Source organism: Entelurus aequoreus, linkage group LG08 (assembly GCF_033978785.1).
Source record: "Entelurus aequoreus isolate RoL-2023_Sb linkage group LG08, RoL_Eaeq_v1.1, whole genome shotgun sequence".
NCBI lineage: Eukaryota > Metazoa > Chordata > Actinopteri > Syngnathiformes > Syngnathidae > Entelurus > Entelurus aequoreus.
The window spans coordinates 58,861,894-58,877,725 of NC_084738.1; the positions used below are offsets into that span (position 1 = coordinate 58,861,894).

The 15,832-nt window shown below is 35.8% G+C and overlaps 1 protein-coding gene across 4 annotated transcripts in view; it reads right to left on the minus strand.

Annotated features, from left to right (window-relative positions):
• etv4 (ETS variant transcription factor 4) overlaps positions 1–9,573 on the minus strand; it is a 167,842-nt gene extending 158,269 nt beyond the window's left edge. For 2 of the 4 annotated variants that reach the window (XM_062056920.1, XM_062056922.1), the window contains exon 1: positions 9,445–9,573. Coding sequence is in view for 1 of the 4 variants with exons in the window: in XM_062056921.1 (XP_061912905.1) it covers positions 9,445–9,483 (39 nt within the window). In the remaining 3 variants the exon portion in view is untranslated. The remainder of the gene's footprint in view (positions 1–9,444) is intronic. The other 2 variants (XM_062056921.1, XM_062056923.1) reach the window with 2 other exon arrangements.
• Between the last annotated feature and the right edge of the window lie 6,259 nt (positions 9,574–15,832).

Sequence of the window (15,832 nt, forward strand, 5' to 3'; positions counted from 1 at the left end):
GCTAATAGACACAAATCACATAGGGTGCCTTTAAATAGACCACAAACAACACTAGAGTACTGGGGGGGGGGGGAACAAAAGACACATGATGACATGGCTGGAAATATGCTAGCTTCATAAATATTTGATCAGCTTGTGATGGAAGCATTTCACCAGCGTAATGACGCCTGCAGTCTATAAAACTGGAAACGGGAAACCGCCTTGCGAATTTCAAGCAAAGCGTTCATTAAAGACCTATTGGGCGCTAGCTTTCCGATGTGGTTTAAGTATTTTATCCCGCCCTCTGACGGCGTTTAGGACGTAAAGACATAAACCGACAAAACACAGCCGCATTTGCAATGTGTGTTGTTAGCTAATGATAGCGATTTAGCAAAGTTTAGCTATCATTAGTACGTCAACTTCGGCGCTTGGCGATCACTCGAGCAGCACCGAGAGCGGGCTCAGCCATACGACCTGGAGGTAATGTTGCAGTTTTAAATGCCAACAGAGACAGTGAAGTAAGTAAAGTAAGGCTCCACTTTTCGTAAAATGCGCTAGCTGGATGCTAATATACATTGGCTTTGCTGTCAGCAATAAGCCGTGCTAATCGCTAAGCTAGAACTCTTGAATGTAAACAGAGGAGGGCAGATTAATACAAATACCGACAATAACGATACCAACTACAGTGTTAGTGTATGGTCGATACTACAGTGGTTGGATCAATATATTTTTTATTAAGACTAATTTTGTCACGGCGCATGCGCAATCAGTCATTCCATCTGCAGCGCACTTGGATCTAATGAGGGCCGACGCCATAAAGACCAGCAGGCCCAAAGATCCAGTGCCAGAACGTAGTTATGATAAATAAATGATAAATGGGTTATACTTGTATAGCGCTTTTCTACCTTCAAGGTACTCAAAGCGCTTTGACAGTATTTCCACATTCACCCATTCACACACACATTCACACACTGATGGAGGGAGCTGCCATGCAAGGCGCTAACCAGCAGCCATCGGAGGCAAAGGGTGAAGTGTCTTGCCCAAGGACACAACGGACGTGACTAGGAAGGTAGAAGGTGGGAAATGAACCCCAGTAACCAGCAACACTCCGATTGCTGGCACAACCACTCTACCAACTTCGCCACGCCGTCACTCTTTGTAGTAAGCATCCCGTCTCTGGCTTCCCTCCTCTCTGTGCTTTCCCTCTGCCTGTGTCTTACATGTCCTCTGTGTTCCCCGCAGTATTCCCTCCGTCTCCATTGATTGAGCTGTGCGTCTCACTTCATTGGACTTCCCTACGGGTTTTGGACTGCTTCCCTCTATCCTCGACCCCCGCTTGGACACGGACCTCACGCTTGCCTACGGACTTCCTTCTTGCCTTGCCCCACTTTTGGACAATTCATCCAACACGCACGAAGAACACCCTCTGGTAACATTTACATTACTAATTCCTCACATCGTCTTGCACCATACACTGTTAGTAGCATACACACCCCAACACATCATTAAGTTCAATAAACCTGTTGAGCTTATTCCTGTTGTTGTGTCGTCTCCTTCCCCAGGTGAACGTAACAAATCTTTTGTCCTTTTTGTTATTGTTAACAAACTCAGGTGGGATTTAAGGGCACAAACTATAGTGAACCAAACTTTATGTATATATACACACACAGATATACGTATATACACATTTATACACACATACATATATAATTTAAACATTTTATATATTTTTTAAAAACAGATTAAAGGCCTACTGGAATTATTTTTTTTATTCAAACGGGGATAGCAGATCCATTCTATGTGTCATACTTGATAATTTCTCAATATTGCCATATTTTTGCTGAAAGGATTTAGTAGAGAACATTGACGATAAAGTTCGCAACTTTTGGTCGCTGATAAAAAAAAAGCCTTGCCTGTACCGGAAGTAGCGTGACGTCACAGGTTGAAAGGCTCCTCACATTTCCCCATTGTTTACACCAGCAGCGAGAGAGATTCTGACCAAGAAAGCGACGATTATCCCATTAATTTGAGCCAGGATGAAAGATTCGTGGATGAGGAACGTGAGAGTGAAGGACTAGAGTGCAGTGCAGGACGCATCTTTTTTCGCTCTGACCGTAACTTAGGTACAAGCTGGCTCATTGGATTCCACACTCTCTCCTTTTTCTATTGTGGATCACGGATTTGTATTTTAAACCACCTCGGATACTATATCCTCTTGAAAATGAGAGTCGAGAACGCAAAATGGACATTCACAGTGACTTTTATCTCCACGACAATACATCGGCGAAGCACTTTAGCTACGGAGCTAACATGATAGCATCGGGCTTAACTGCAGATAGAAACACAAGAAATAAACCTCTGACTGGAAGGATAGACAGAAAATCAACAATACTATTAAACCATGGACCTGTAACCACACGGTTAATGCTTTCCAGCCTGGCGAAGCTTAACAATGCTGTTGCTAACGACGCCATTGAAGCTAACTTAGCAACGGGACCTCACAGAGCTATGCTAAAAACATTAGCTATCCACCTACGCCAGCCAGCCCTCATCTGCTCATCAACACCCGTGCTCACCTGCGTTCCAGCGATCGACGAAGGACTTCACCCGATCATAGATGCAGTCGGCGGCTAGCGTCGGATAGCGCGTCTGCTATCCAAGTCAAAGTCCTCCTGGTTGTGTTGCTGCAGCCAGCCGCTAATACACCGATCCCCACCTAAAGCTTTCTTCTTTGCAGTCTTCATTGTTCATTAAACAAATTGCAAAAGATTCACCAACACAGATGTCCAGAATACCGTGGAATTTTGCGATGAAAACCGAGCTTTATGTATTGTGATACAATGTGTCCGAATACTTCCGTTTCAACGATTGACGTCACGCGCATACGTCATCATACATAGACGTTTTCAACCGGAAGTTTAGCGGGACATTTAAAATTGCACTTTATAAGTTAACCCGGCCGTATTGGCATGTGTTGCAATGTTAAGATTTCATCATTGATATATAAACTATCAGACTGCGTGGTCGGTAGTAGTGGCTTTCAGTAGGCCTTTAATGGACATCACATGGACAAAGATAAGACCTTCTGGAGGAAAGTTCTATGGTCAGATGAAAATAAAATTGAGCTGTTTGGCTACAATACCCAGCAATATGTTTGGAGGAGAAAAGGTGAGGCCTTTAATCCCAGGAACACCATTCCTACCGTCAAGCATGGTGGTGGTAGTATTATGCTCTGGGCCTGTTTTGCTGCCAATGGAACTGGTGCTTTACAGAGAGTAAATGGGACAATGAAGAAGGAGGATTACCTCCAAATTCTTCAGGACAACCTAAAATCATCAGCCCGTAGGTTGGGTTCTGGGCCGCAGTTGGGTGTTCCAACAGGACAATGACCCCAAACACATGTCAAAAGTGGTCAAGGAATGGCTAAATCAGGCTACAATTAAGGTTTTAGAATGGCCTTCCCAAAGTCCTGACTTAAACGTGTGGACAATGCTGAAGAAACAAGTCCATGTCAGAAAACCAACACATTAGCTGAACTGCACCAATTTTGTCAAGAGGAGTGGTCGAAAATTCAACCAGAAGCTTGTGGATGGCTACCAAAAGCGCCTTATTGCAGTGAAACTTGCCAAGGGACATGTAACCAATATTAACATTGCTGTATGTATACTTTTGACCCAGCAGATTTACTCACATTTTCAGTAGACCCATAATAAATTCATAAAAGAACCAAACTTCATGAATGTTTTTTGTGACCAACAAGTATGTGCTCTATCACAAAAAAAATAAGACTTGTAGAAATTATTGGAAACTCAAGACAGCCATGACATTATGTTCTTTACAAGTGTATGTCAACTTTTGACCACGACTGTACACCAACAATTCGATATATGCCGAATAATATATATACAGTAGGCCAAAAGTTTAGACACACCTTCTCATTCAATGAGTTTTCTTTATTTTCATGACTATATATAGTATATTGTCACTGAAGGCATCAAAACTATGAATGAACACATGTGGAGTTATGTACTTAAAAAAAGGTGAAATAACTGAAAACATGTTTTGTATTTTACTTTCTTCAAAATAGCCACCCTTTGCTCTGATTACTGCTTTGCACACTCTTGGCATTCTCTCGATGAGCTTCAAGCACACCTATGACTCACCTGCAGCTTGATGAAGGTTCTCCTAGTGGAGATGTGACTCACCTGCAGCTTGAAGAAGTCCAACAAGTCAAGAAGGAAAATAATGACTTAGATTTTATTTTGATGAAAGTAGTTTCTTTTCCTCCGCTTAGTGATATGCTTAAGTTCAGCGGGTCGCCTCGTCTGATCTGAGGTCGTATTCGAATGGGGGTGAGGGGAGGCAAAAAACTGAAATCTAAGTAAGATGAAATATCTCAAATAAGGGTGATATTTGCTTATTTTCTCTCTCATAAGATAATTCTTCTCACTAAGCAGATTTTATGTTAGAGTCTTTTACTTGTTTTAAGGGTTTTGGTCCTAAATGATCTCAGTAAGATATTACAGCTTTATATTACAGCATTTGATATTGAGTAAAACATGCTTGAAACTAGAATATCAATTGTTGCAAAGCTGTGTCATCAACACTCACAAGTATAAAACTGCTTTTTCAAAGTAATCATTTCTTATTTCAACCATGAAATAAAAAATCATGACTTTGACACAATTTTGTCTCATAATTAAAATAGATGACAGCCAAATGGACTTTGCTGTTTTATTTTCAATGAAACAATAGAAAATACTATACTATACTTTATTTTTTTTCTGTAGTGTGTAGTTATAATGATATGCTTTTACTTGTAATTGTATTGAATTGTGGACCCCAGGAAGACTAGTGGTTGTTGAGGCAACCAGCTAATGGGGATCCTTAATAAAAATCAAATCAAATACGTACTCATATAGTAGTACAGTTGGCACAGTACAGTAAACTGACAGTTAATATTTAAGCATTTAACATTACAAACAATTTGAACAGAAATAGTTCATGCACATTCAGATAAATTCACAATTACAATAAAAAAATAATTTGTGCACTAATTGACTGAAAGAGCACGCACTTGGCGCGATGATGTCCTTTTATCGATGGGAAAATGCAAGGAATGTAATGCCGAGCGCATATCATTATGTCAAGATAATGGCACTAGCATTTACTTAATTTAAGAATATTTTTCAACATATTGAGAAAAAATGTCTCATATTAGTTTTTCCTATCAAGAAAAGTGTACTTGTTATTAGTGAGAAAATACTTATTTTAAGGTATTTTTGGGGTTCATTGAGGTTAGCTCATTTTACTCGTTTTGGAAAGTCTTGACAAGCCAAATTTTCTTGTTCTATTGGCAGATAATTTTGCTTAGTTCAAGTAAAATGCCCCTAATTTTTGTATATATTTTTTTCTTGTTTTTGAACACTGACTTTTTGCAGTGTGACTACCTGAAGCTCTTGAAGCTCATTGAGAGAATGCCAAGAGTGTGCGAAAAAGTAATCAAGAGCAAGGGGTGGCTATTTTGAAGAAACTAGAATATAAAACATGTTTTCAATTATTTCACCTTTTTTGTTAAGTACATAACTCCACATGTGTTCATTCATAGTTTTTATGCCTTCAGTGACAATCTACAATGAAAATAAAGAAAACGCATTGAATGAGAAGGTGGGGCCAAACTTTTGGCCTGTACTGTGTGTATATATATATATATATATTATATATATATATATATATATATATATATATATATATATATATATATATATATATATATATATATATATATATATATATATATATATATATACTGTTATACAAACTATTCATCACAACATAGATTTTAGTTGCACACAGTCACTTTAAGCAAATAAATAAACGTGACTTTGAATCGACCTGCAATTGACGCCTTTAAGGACATTTTTTTGTGGTGCGGTCCTTCCATGCGATACGTGTGAGTACGTAGGTCGAGGAGAGCACCTGTGCTATTGTGTTACAGCTACACACACCGTTGCGTAACCCCAACACAAGTGTGTCACTCAGGTTGTTATTCAAGATCTTGTTGTGACAGTGGCAGCCATTGATCCAATCCCAGGGTCTCCACTTTCACGTGGGAATTGATTTTGTCACGATTGTGTGACTGACAAAGCACTGCGGCGCTTTGAAACAACTGCACAATCAGCATTTTTTTTTTTACTTCTTGCTCACACAATGTATGCACGGTTTCGATGTATTTTTTGGAGAAAGATGCGGAGATGAGAGACGTGACGTTTGCAAACTAATCGAGTGTTTTGAACGGCTCTTTTAAGTGAACTATGAGAACCGCTTCCAAGTTGTGAGTCGTACGTTTGGGATTTGGATTTATTTATTTTTATATAAAAAAAGGAAATAAATGTAAATAAATCTTCTTGCTCACACAATGTACATATGCTTTTGACTTTTTTTTTGGAGAAAGACACGGAGATTAGAGACTTAACATTCGCAAACAAATCTAGTGTTTTGAACGGCTCTTTTAAGTGAACTGTGAGAACCGATTCCAAGTTGTGAGTCGTTCATTTGGGATTTGGGTTCACTTATTTTTATATATTTAAAAAAAGCAAATAAATAAAAAAGTTTATATATGCAAATTTAATTGTTTTTAATCTTTGATTTTATTTATTTATATTCACTTTTCTGGTTCATTGTTTTAATATGTAGTAGTTCAAGTGTACACACCCCAGGTAGGATAGTACAATTTTGCAATTACATTTTTTATTATCTCCCAATACTTATTATAGTTTTGTATCCATTCATGCATTTTATTGTACTTATTATTTGTGTATTTTTTTCTGTATTGTTAATGCACTTGTGCTACAAAGTTTTTTTTAGGTCAGAGAAAGTTCAAACTCCTGCCCTAAAGAATGTTTAACAATGAAAAGCACAACAAAAATGTTATTTACAGTCAATATTTCCAAATAATTCCCACCAATAAGTAATATTTGTGTAAATTAAATTATTCTGATGCACATGACTGATGGTAGTGATTGTTTCCATGATATAAAAACTGTTAACAACTCTCGCCGAGATAATTGTGTTTGCTGTTTTGAAAGTGGAAACTAAATGAGAAGTGCAAATATTAAGCATATTTTGTGTTAAATTGTGTTGGTTGATGACCGTGAGGTTGAAAAAAAAAAGAAAAGTCAGGCAAAGGCGCCACCTTGAGGACAAGCGTGGTAGCACACAAAGGTCTAATCTAGTTGGATGTACAGTTAGACATAGGGTTTATGGCTCTTTGAAGGGAGTCGGATCTTTAGAACCCGTTCAATTAACGTTCTCTTTAGTATAGTTTTTAGTTATTTTATAGTTTTTATATATATTTTTATTTTGGTTATAAGATAAGATGTTGATCAGAATATTTTTAATGTACACAAATATTACACTATGGAGGGGAAATACTATATTCTGAAATATTGGCGATAATTTGGTTGTTGTTTTTATTGTAAACATTCCAAGGTGGCGCCATATCCCCATGTTTTGGCAGGGACATCATTATTTAGAATTTTCAACTAAAAACAACTTTGTAGCATGTGTTTCACAATAGAGGAAAAAAAATACACAAACATGTAGGGATAAATAGTAATTATGGATATAAAAAGCATGAATAAAACGAGAATACAAATTAGACATGTGAATACACAACTTTGTGTGCGCACGTTTGAACAACTTTACATATCAGAAAAATGTATCAAAAGTATTCTTAATTGATCAAATAAACACAATTATACACTGGACTTATAATTGTTCTAATAAAAGAAAGGTACATAAAAAATGCTAAAAAAAATTATTAGAAAACGTATAAGTGCCTTAATTTGTTTGTACATTGTAATATATATTGTTTGTGTTCAATTGTTAATTAAAAATGTACTAAAAAGTACTTTATTTTTTTTTACAAAAAAATACTACTTTGAAGACGTATTTACTCACTTTAGAGCTACATGTGAAGAGAGATAGATAGTAGTCTAATGTTTATATAATCATATTGTTTAATTTCACTCTATTACTTAGATTCTTTTTTAAACATGCATTACATGTCTTTTAATATAAAAAAAAAAAAAACTACAAATTTAAAAACATGAATGTATTTTTTTCTTTACAAACATTGCAACATCCATCCATCCATTTTCTACCGCTTATTCCCTTCGCGGTCGCGGGGGGCGCTGGAGCCTATCTCAGCTACAATCGGGCGGAAGGCGGGGTACACCCTGGACAAGTCGCCAATTCATCGCAGGGCCAACACAGATAGACAGACAACATTCACACTCACATTCACACACTAGGGACAATTTAGTGTTGCCAATCAACCTATCCCCAGGTGCTTGTCTTTGGAGGCGGGGGGAAGCCGGAGTACCCGGAGGGAACCCACGCAGCCACGGTGAGGACATGCAAACTCCACACAGAAAGATCCCGAGGCCGGGATTGAACTCACGGCTACTCAGGACCTTCGTATTGCGAGGCAGACGCACTAAAACCTCTGCCACCGTGCTGCCCCAACAATAACAATGAAAAAAAAAATAATTATTATGGCGCTTTAAGTGTGATTATGTGCTACATATAGCAATAGGCACATGACAGTGTATGAAGATCAGCTATGTCAGGGGTGTCCGAAGTGCAGCCCATGGGCCATTTGTGGACCGCAGCTATTTTTTTAACGGCCCGCTGAACATTCTAAAAATACTATTAAAAATGTAAATTAAAAAAAACATTAAAACGTGGTATAAAAGAGAAAAAAGGTCAAATGTAACAAAGCTGCCATGGCTGTTTTTTTTTTTTTTTTAAACTGTCATTGCTCAAAAAATAATAATGCATCAAAATCAATGTTATGAATTATTGACATATTTAAGGCTCCAATTAATTCACATCAAATATTACACGTTGAATTATTCTTTGGGGAATTTTTTTTTTTTTTTTTTAACAAAAAAAGCATTACCAAATGAAAAAAATATATATATATAAAAAAAATATATAACTTATTATTGATATATCTGAAGTAGTGCTGTCCCGGTATCAAAATGTATTTTGATACTTTTTTTAATTAAAGGGGACCACAAAAAATGGCATTATTGGCTTTATTTTAACAAAAAAAATCTTAGGGTACATTAAATATATGTTTCTTATTGCAAGTTTGTCCTTAAATACAATAGTGAACAAACAAGACATCTTGTCTTTTAGTAGTAAGCAAACAAATGCTCCTAATTTAGTCTGCTGACATATGTAGAAACATATTGTGCCATTTTCCCTTCTATTATTTTGTCCACATTATTAAACAAATAAATAACAACTTAAATCATCAGGGTTCCTAATAGTTTCTGAAGAAGTTTTCACAACAAAGGGCCACATAGCGATAGCATAGACTAGAGCATGCAGTTGGCAATCAAAATTGAATCGTATTTAACTGTATTAATATCGTGGAAAACAAGTCTAACCTACCCCTAAAAGTGGATGTTCAGCGTCGCTGCTTCCTGGCATTGTGTACCATTTGCATTTGGCATGATGGCGACTGGCAAGTGCAATGTTGTCAACTTTTCATCACATCTTTACCTTCATTCATCAGGTGTCATAATGAACCAGATTCATTTTCCCCTCAGCGACCGATGGGGGCAAAAGTGGCGCACTGCATAGGACATCAGCGAGAGCAGCCAGAAGAAGAAGAAGAAGAAGAAGAAGGGACTTTGCAGCGACCAATCAAATGAGCTCTGGGGGGCGGGGGGCGTGGTTATCCAACTCGCCGCCGGCCAGGTGTAACTGCACGGACATACAAAAATGGCTCCACGAATCACGAATCCATTCGTTCGTGAACGTCACATCATTACTGTTAGGGTACACACATGTGAGGTAACGTAAACAAGACTGTACTTATGTGGACGGATATAATTATTCCCAAAATAATACTAAGAAAATGCAACATATCAATAAAGTTTCTTACCTGTCTTCGTCGGTAGGAAATGTGCCGGAGACATTAAAGGCCTCCTTTTTATTTAATAAAAAAAAAAAAAAGTCCTACTGAACATTTCTTTGTATGGGTGAGGGCCGACATCCGGGCAACTGAGCTACATACGGGTTCTTCGAGCCATAGCAACCAGACTGGCGTTGAAAACAACCCGTTGCCATTACTCTTTAACCTGTCGACCTACGCTGGTTAAACCCGTCATTCTGCCTCCAAAGTGCCGAAAAACTGTGTTGTTTTTGGCTGTGCTAACCACAACTGGAAACAGGGAAAACAAAGGTTTTATTTTGTTCTGCCAAAGCGTGACAAAAGCCCACAGAGACGAGACAAATGGCTCGCAGCTTTACACTGGGAAAACGAGGACGGTTCTCACTGGAGTCCCCCCAAAGTCCCGGGTCGTGTGTTCGGATCACTTCGTTTCTGGTAAATATAAGGAACAAAACCGTGTTAATGTTGTACTTGTTGAATTTGTACCTTATAAAGTTCGACAGCTGAAGTTGTTGTTGTACAAAAATTCGATTCGATTAGAAGAGAGGCCATTTCTAAAAATGGTGGTGAAACGCAACTATTTCGCTACAAACACGTTATGCTGGCTGGTTAGTGTGTGTCACTGTAAACGTATCTTATTTTAAGTAACACTTTTTTTTTTCATTTCTTTGCGTTTAATTTTCATGACAGCAAGTAACTAGCTAGTTGCTAACAAGCTAGCATGACGAATTCTCAGCTGATTCGGAGTGGACGAAACCAATTCACGCGTAGAGAGGGGGCGTGTAAATACACAATGTTGGCCAAAAGCACGCTTGATGACAATTATGTTATACTTTTAATGTTGTTTTTATGAAGCTTGTAGGACAGCATTAGTTTTATAATGTGATCATTTTACTAAAGAATATTGATAATATATCAGTTGTGTGCCCAAATTATGTCCCCCACGAGTGAACTTGTATTGATCAACTTCCGGTCACTTGGTGTACTAACATTCAGTGAACACTAGGGAGAGTCAGCCACTTTGTTACTCCATACGTCAAGTCAGTCGAAGATGTCCTGAAAAGTTCCAATATGTTCCCAAAAGCTGTACAAAAACGATGATGCTGCGTTCCAAATTTAAGTTATTTACTGAAATTGAGTGAGCCTATGGCTTTGCACTTTGTTTATTATATATATATATATATATATATATATATATATATATATATATATATATATATATATATATATATATATATATATATATATATATATATATTGTATTTTATTTTATTTTAGTTACTTTGAATTTACAACCTCCTGGCGCTGCTCTGTACTGTTTTTGTATTTACTTTGATTATTATTTTCAACTGTTTGTAAATGTTGAAATTTATAAATAAAGGTTTATAAAAAAAAAAAAAATACAAAAATAAAAAGATCCGATATGTTCATTTTTGTGGTGATTAGTGTTCTAACAAATACATGAGGGTCGTGTTGGTGAAATATTTTCCAGGCACAATTCAAAGACAATACATCAAATAGTTGACAAAAGTAAAAATAGGGAAAATAAGGACATTATATACATTTACTTACAGTTAAAGAAATACACTGTTGTTGACAACAGCTGTGTCTGTAATACTATATAATATGCGAATCATTTATTTATGGAATGTGATACTCCACATTTATTTTGTTTACGTTTATTAATATTATGTTGCAAGCGAAAATGTTCATACACAAAAGTCGATTTCTTAAAGTGAAACCCAAACTGGATGAATTATTTTTATTAATAACATCTTGGAAAATGGTAAAAAAATAAAAAAAATAGAAAAACCTCTAAATGATTGTCTTTATTGGAGTAATTTAAGTTGTTTAAATAAGACCAAGTTTTTTTTTATTTGATCTATTTGTACTGTCTTTTATTTTACTGTCTTTGATTTTTTTGGTTTGTATATAAGACTAATGATTGCTCAACCTGGTGGATATTTGAAAATATTAAAATGTATGTGAAGTGCCTTTATTTGTTTGTACATTGTGAATATATACTATTGTGTTCAATTGTTCAATGAAAATGTGCTAAAAAGTACTTTATTATTACAAAAAATACTACTTGTCTAATATTATTATCACTCTTTGTTACTTACATTTTTATTTTTTTTAAACCCGCATTGTATGTTTAATTTAAAACGATAACACTACAAATGTAAAAAAAAAAAAAGGTTTTACACACATTGTAAGAATAACACTAAAACATACTAATTTAGTGCTCTAAGTGCATTTATGTGCAACATAATTTAATGGCCCACGACACATTCTAAAAATGATATTAAAAACAAAAATTAAAAAAATTAAAAAACGAAAACAGGAGAAACTGCTCTGCAGGCTGTTTTTTATTGATTTAAAACTGTCATTGCTCCAAAAGTAATAATGAATCAAAATCGATGTCATGAATTATTGACATATTAAAGTCTCCAATTACTTCACATCAAATATTCCACTGAAAAATATTTTTCTTGGGGAAAAAATTGCATATTTTCTATGACAAAAAGGGCATACATCAAACAAACAAAACAAAAAAAATATAATAAAACTTAAAATCGTAGCTATCGAACCTCTCCTGAACTCCACTGAGTTTTTTTTTAATATAATTTTTTAAATTATTAATTTTTTTTTGCTTGAATGGAACAAAACAAGTTTTGAAATATGAAAATGACTCATTTGAGCAACTGGAGTTGGTTTTTTGCTAGACAGAACATTATATATACTGTATATATATAAATATATATATAATAAATAAATATAAATATATATATTTATACATATATATATATATATATATATATATATATATATATATATATATATATATATACATGTATATATATATATATATATACATGTATATATATATGCTTGTGTGTATATATATATATGTTGGAATGTAAAAGTAAAGTATCAAAAAGTACCGAAATACATTTTGGTACTTTTTGATACTTTTCTAAATAAAGGGGACCACAAAAAATTGCATTATTGGCTTTATTTTGACAAAAAATCTTACGGTACATTAAACTAATGTATCTTATTGCAAGTTTGTCCTTAAATAAAATAGTGAACATACAAGACAATTTGTCTTTTAGTAGTAAGTAAACAAACAAAGGCTCCTAATTTAGCTGCTGACATATGCAGTAACATATTGTGTCATTTATCATTCTATTATTTTGTCAACATTATTAAGGACAAATGGTAGAAAATTAATTATAAATCTACTTGTTCATTTACTGTTAATACCTGCTTACTTTCTCTTTTAACATGTTTTATCTGCACTTCTGTTAAAATGTAATAATCACTTATTCTTCTGTTGTTTGATACTTTACATTAGTTTTGAATGATACCAAGTTGTTACAGGATCATACATTGGTCATATTCAGAGTCCTCATGTGTCCAGGGACATATTTCCTGAGTTTATAAACATGGTATAAACTTTAAAAAAACGAAAAAAGGTTTTGTGATGCTAAAAAATATTGATGTAATCATAGTAGTATTGACTAGATACGCTCCTGTACTTGGTATCATTGCAGTGGATTTTAGGTGTAGATCCACCAATGGCGTTTGTTTACATTGTGACGTCGGTGAGCTACAGTGTGTAGTGAAGCATGTTTAGCTATTCCTCGTCCTGCAGGGATGATACTTGTAAGAAACGTACTTTATTTGTCGCCATGGAGGCGAGGATTAGTGTGTGGAGGGAGATGTGGCCAGCGCTGCCTGCAGGAGCAAAGATCACCGCCTCTGTCCATGGTGCTGAGGACAGAGCACCATCAGACGGGGGCGTGGCAGTGCTGACGGCGAGACACAGCTGGCAGGTGATTAGATTTCACAGGTGGTACGTATTAATCTAATCATCTGTTGTCTTTAACAGTAAGCGGCCTGGAGCAGGAGGGAAGAGAGGATACGGACGTGGCTGGAAAGTCGCGTCCTTCAGGAGAGAAAACTTTTGTTAAAAACCTATGTTTATTAAAACCTTGTTAAAACCTGCACGCTTGGCTCCTGTGCCGTGTCTGACAGTGGGACTGCGAGGACGCAACTTCCACATAGTGATTTAGAAGTAGCTACAGCACTGCAGACTGCGGATGGACTTTAGCCGCTAGCTAGCTAGCCATGTCTTAAAGCACCTCTTCCTGAGGGCGTTTCAGTGTTATAACTTCACCTTTATCGTTAGTTTTTAAGCCAAAATGCATCCGTTCTCCCTTTTCTGTCTACACACATTGTCTGCTTGTAAGTACTCCGTGATTGTGCGCTGCCGAACATGCTCCTCTGCTCGTAAACCAACAATGACAAGACATGACGACGACGGGGCGCGGGGGTATGGTGGACCGGTACTTTTCAGAGGCGGTATAGTACTGAATATGATTCATTAGTATCGCGGTACTATACTAATACCGGTATACCGTAAAACTCTAATACGTATACATACATATATACATATACATACATACATACACACACACACAGTATATACAGACATATATACATATACATACATACATACACACACACAGTATATACAGACATATACATACTGTGGAGAATGCATATATATGTTTAAGAGTTATTTCTTTATTCATAGTCATGTTTAAAGCAGCTAGTGTTTTTCCATTTGTACTCTTTCTATTTTTTCATTTTATGTCCGCAAGTAAACTGTGTGTGTTACCTTGAAGACTTGGAATGTAGGAGTTGGAGTACTACCTTATATCTTATCTGTAGTAGAACAATGAGCCTGTGTTCCTTTCTGGAGAGGGTGGGGGCTGTTTGCGTATTCAAGAAGTTGTCTCTTCCTGTTTGAATGTTAGAACAACTTAGGAAGCCGGTATGAATGTATTGGTCTAGGTCAGGGGTGTCAAACTCAAATACAGAGTGGGCCAAAATTTAAAACTGAACAAAGTCGCGGGCCAAGGTTGAAAAAATTAACCTTTTAATAGGGACCCAAACAAGTTTTGCATTGAATATTGAACAAGCAAGGCTTATATAACTTTATAGTGACATGCAAAATCGAGTTTCAAATAATAATTATAATAATTAAAAAATGTCAATGGCATATCAAATAAAATTTAAATAAAAATTGAATGCCTCTTTTCTATGTGCAGCCTTCTGAGGTAAATATCAAAATAAACTTTTTCCACAGGCTAATAATACATTTGAAAATAAAATAATAATGAATGAATCAAACATTCAAGCCTTGAAGTAGCAAGAGAAAGTGCATGAATAAAATGTTAATTATTGCTCAGTTTGCTACACTGATTTGCTTTAACACTGAATATGGAACAAGCAATGAATGAATGAATGAATGAAATAAGTTTATTTCGGTCATATAATCAACCATCAACCATTAACCATTTTGTGTGACCAGTTTAACAGTACACATTTACACACAAAAAAATAAATAAAAGAATGACCGAAAAAGGAATAGGCTGAAGCCAAAGCTTATATTTGCCTATCCTATACCTCCACACTCATTTCAATCAATCAATCAATGTTTATTTATATAGCCCTAAATCACAAGTGTCTCGAAGGGCTGCACAAGCCACAACGACATCCTCGGTACAGAGCCCACATACGGGCAAGGAAAAACTCACCCCAGTGGGACGTCGCTTTTTTTGCTTTAACATTGAATATGGAACAAGCAACGCTTATATAACTTAATAGTGCAAAATCAACTTTCAAAAAACAAACGCAAAAACATCAATGGCATATTAAATACAATTTAAATAAAACATGTAATGCCTCTTTTCGATTTGCAGCCTTCTGAGGTAAATATCAACATGAACTTTTTCCACAGGCTGATAAATTTGAAAACAAAGTAATGAATAAATCAACCATTCAGACCTTTTTACTGCTCAGTTTGCAACA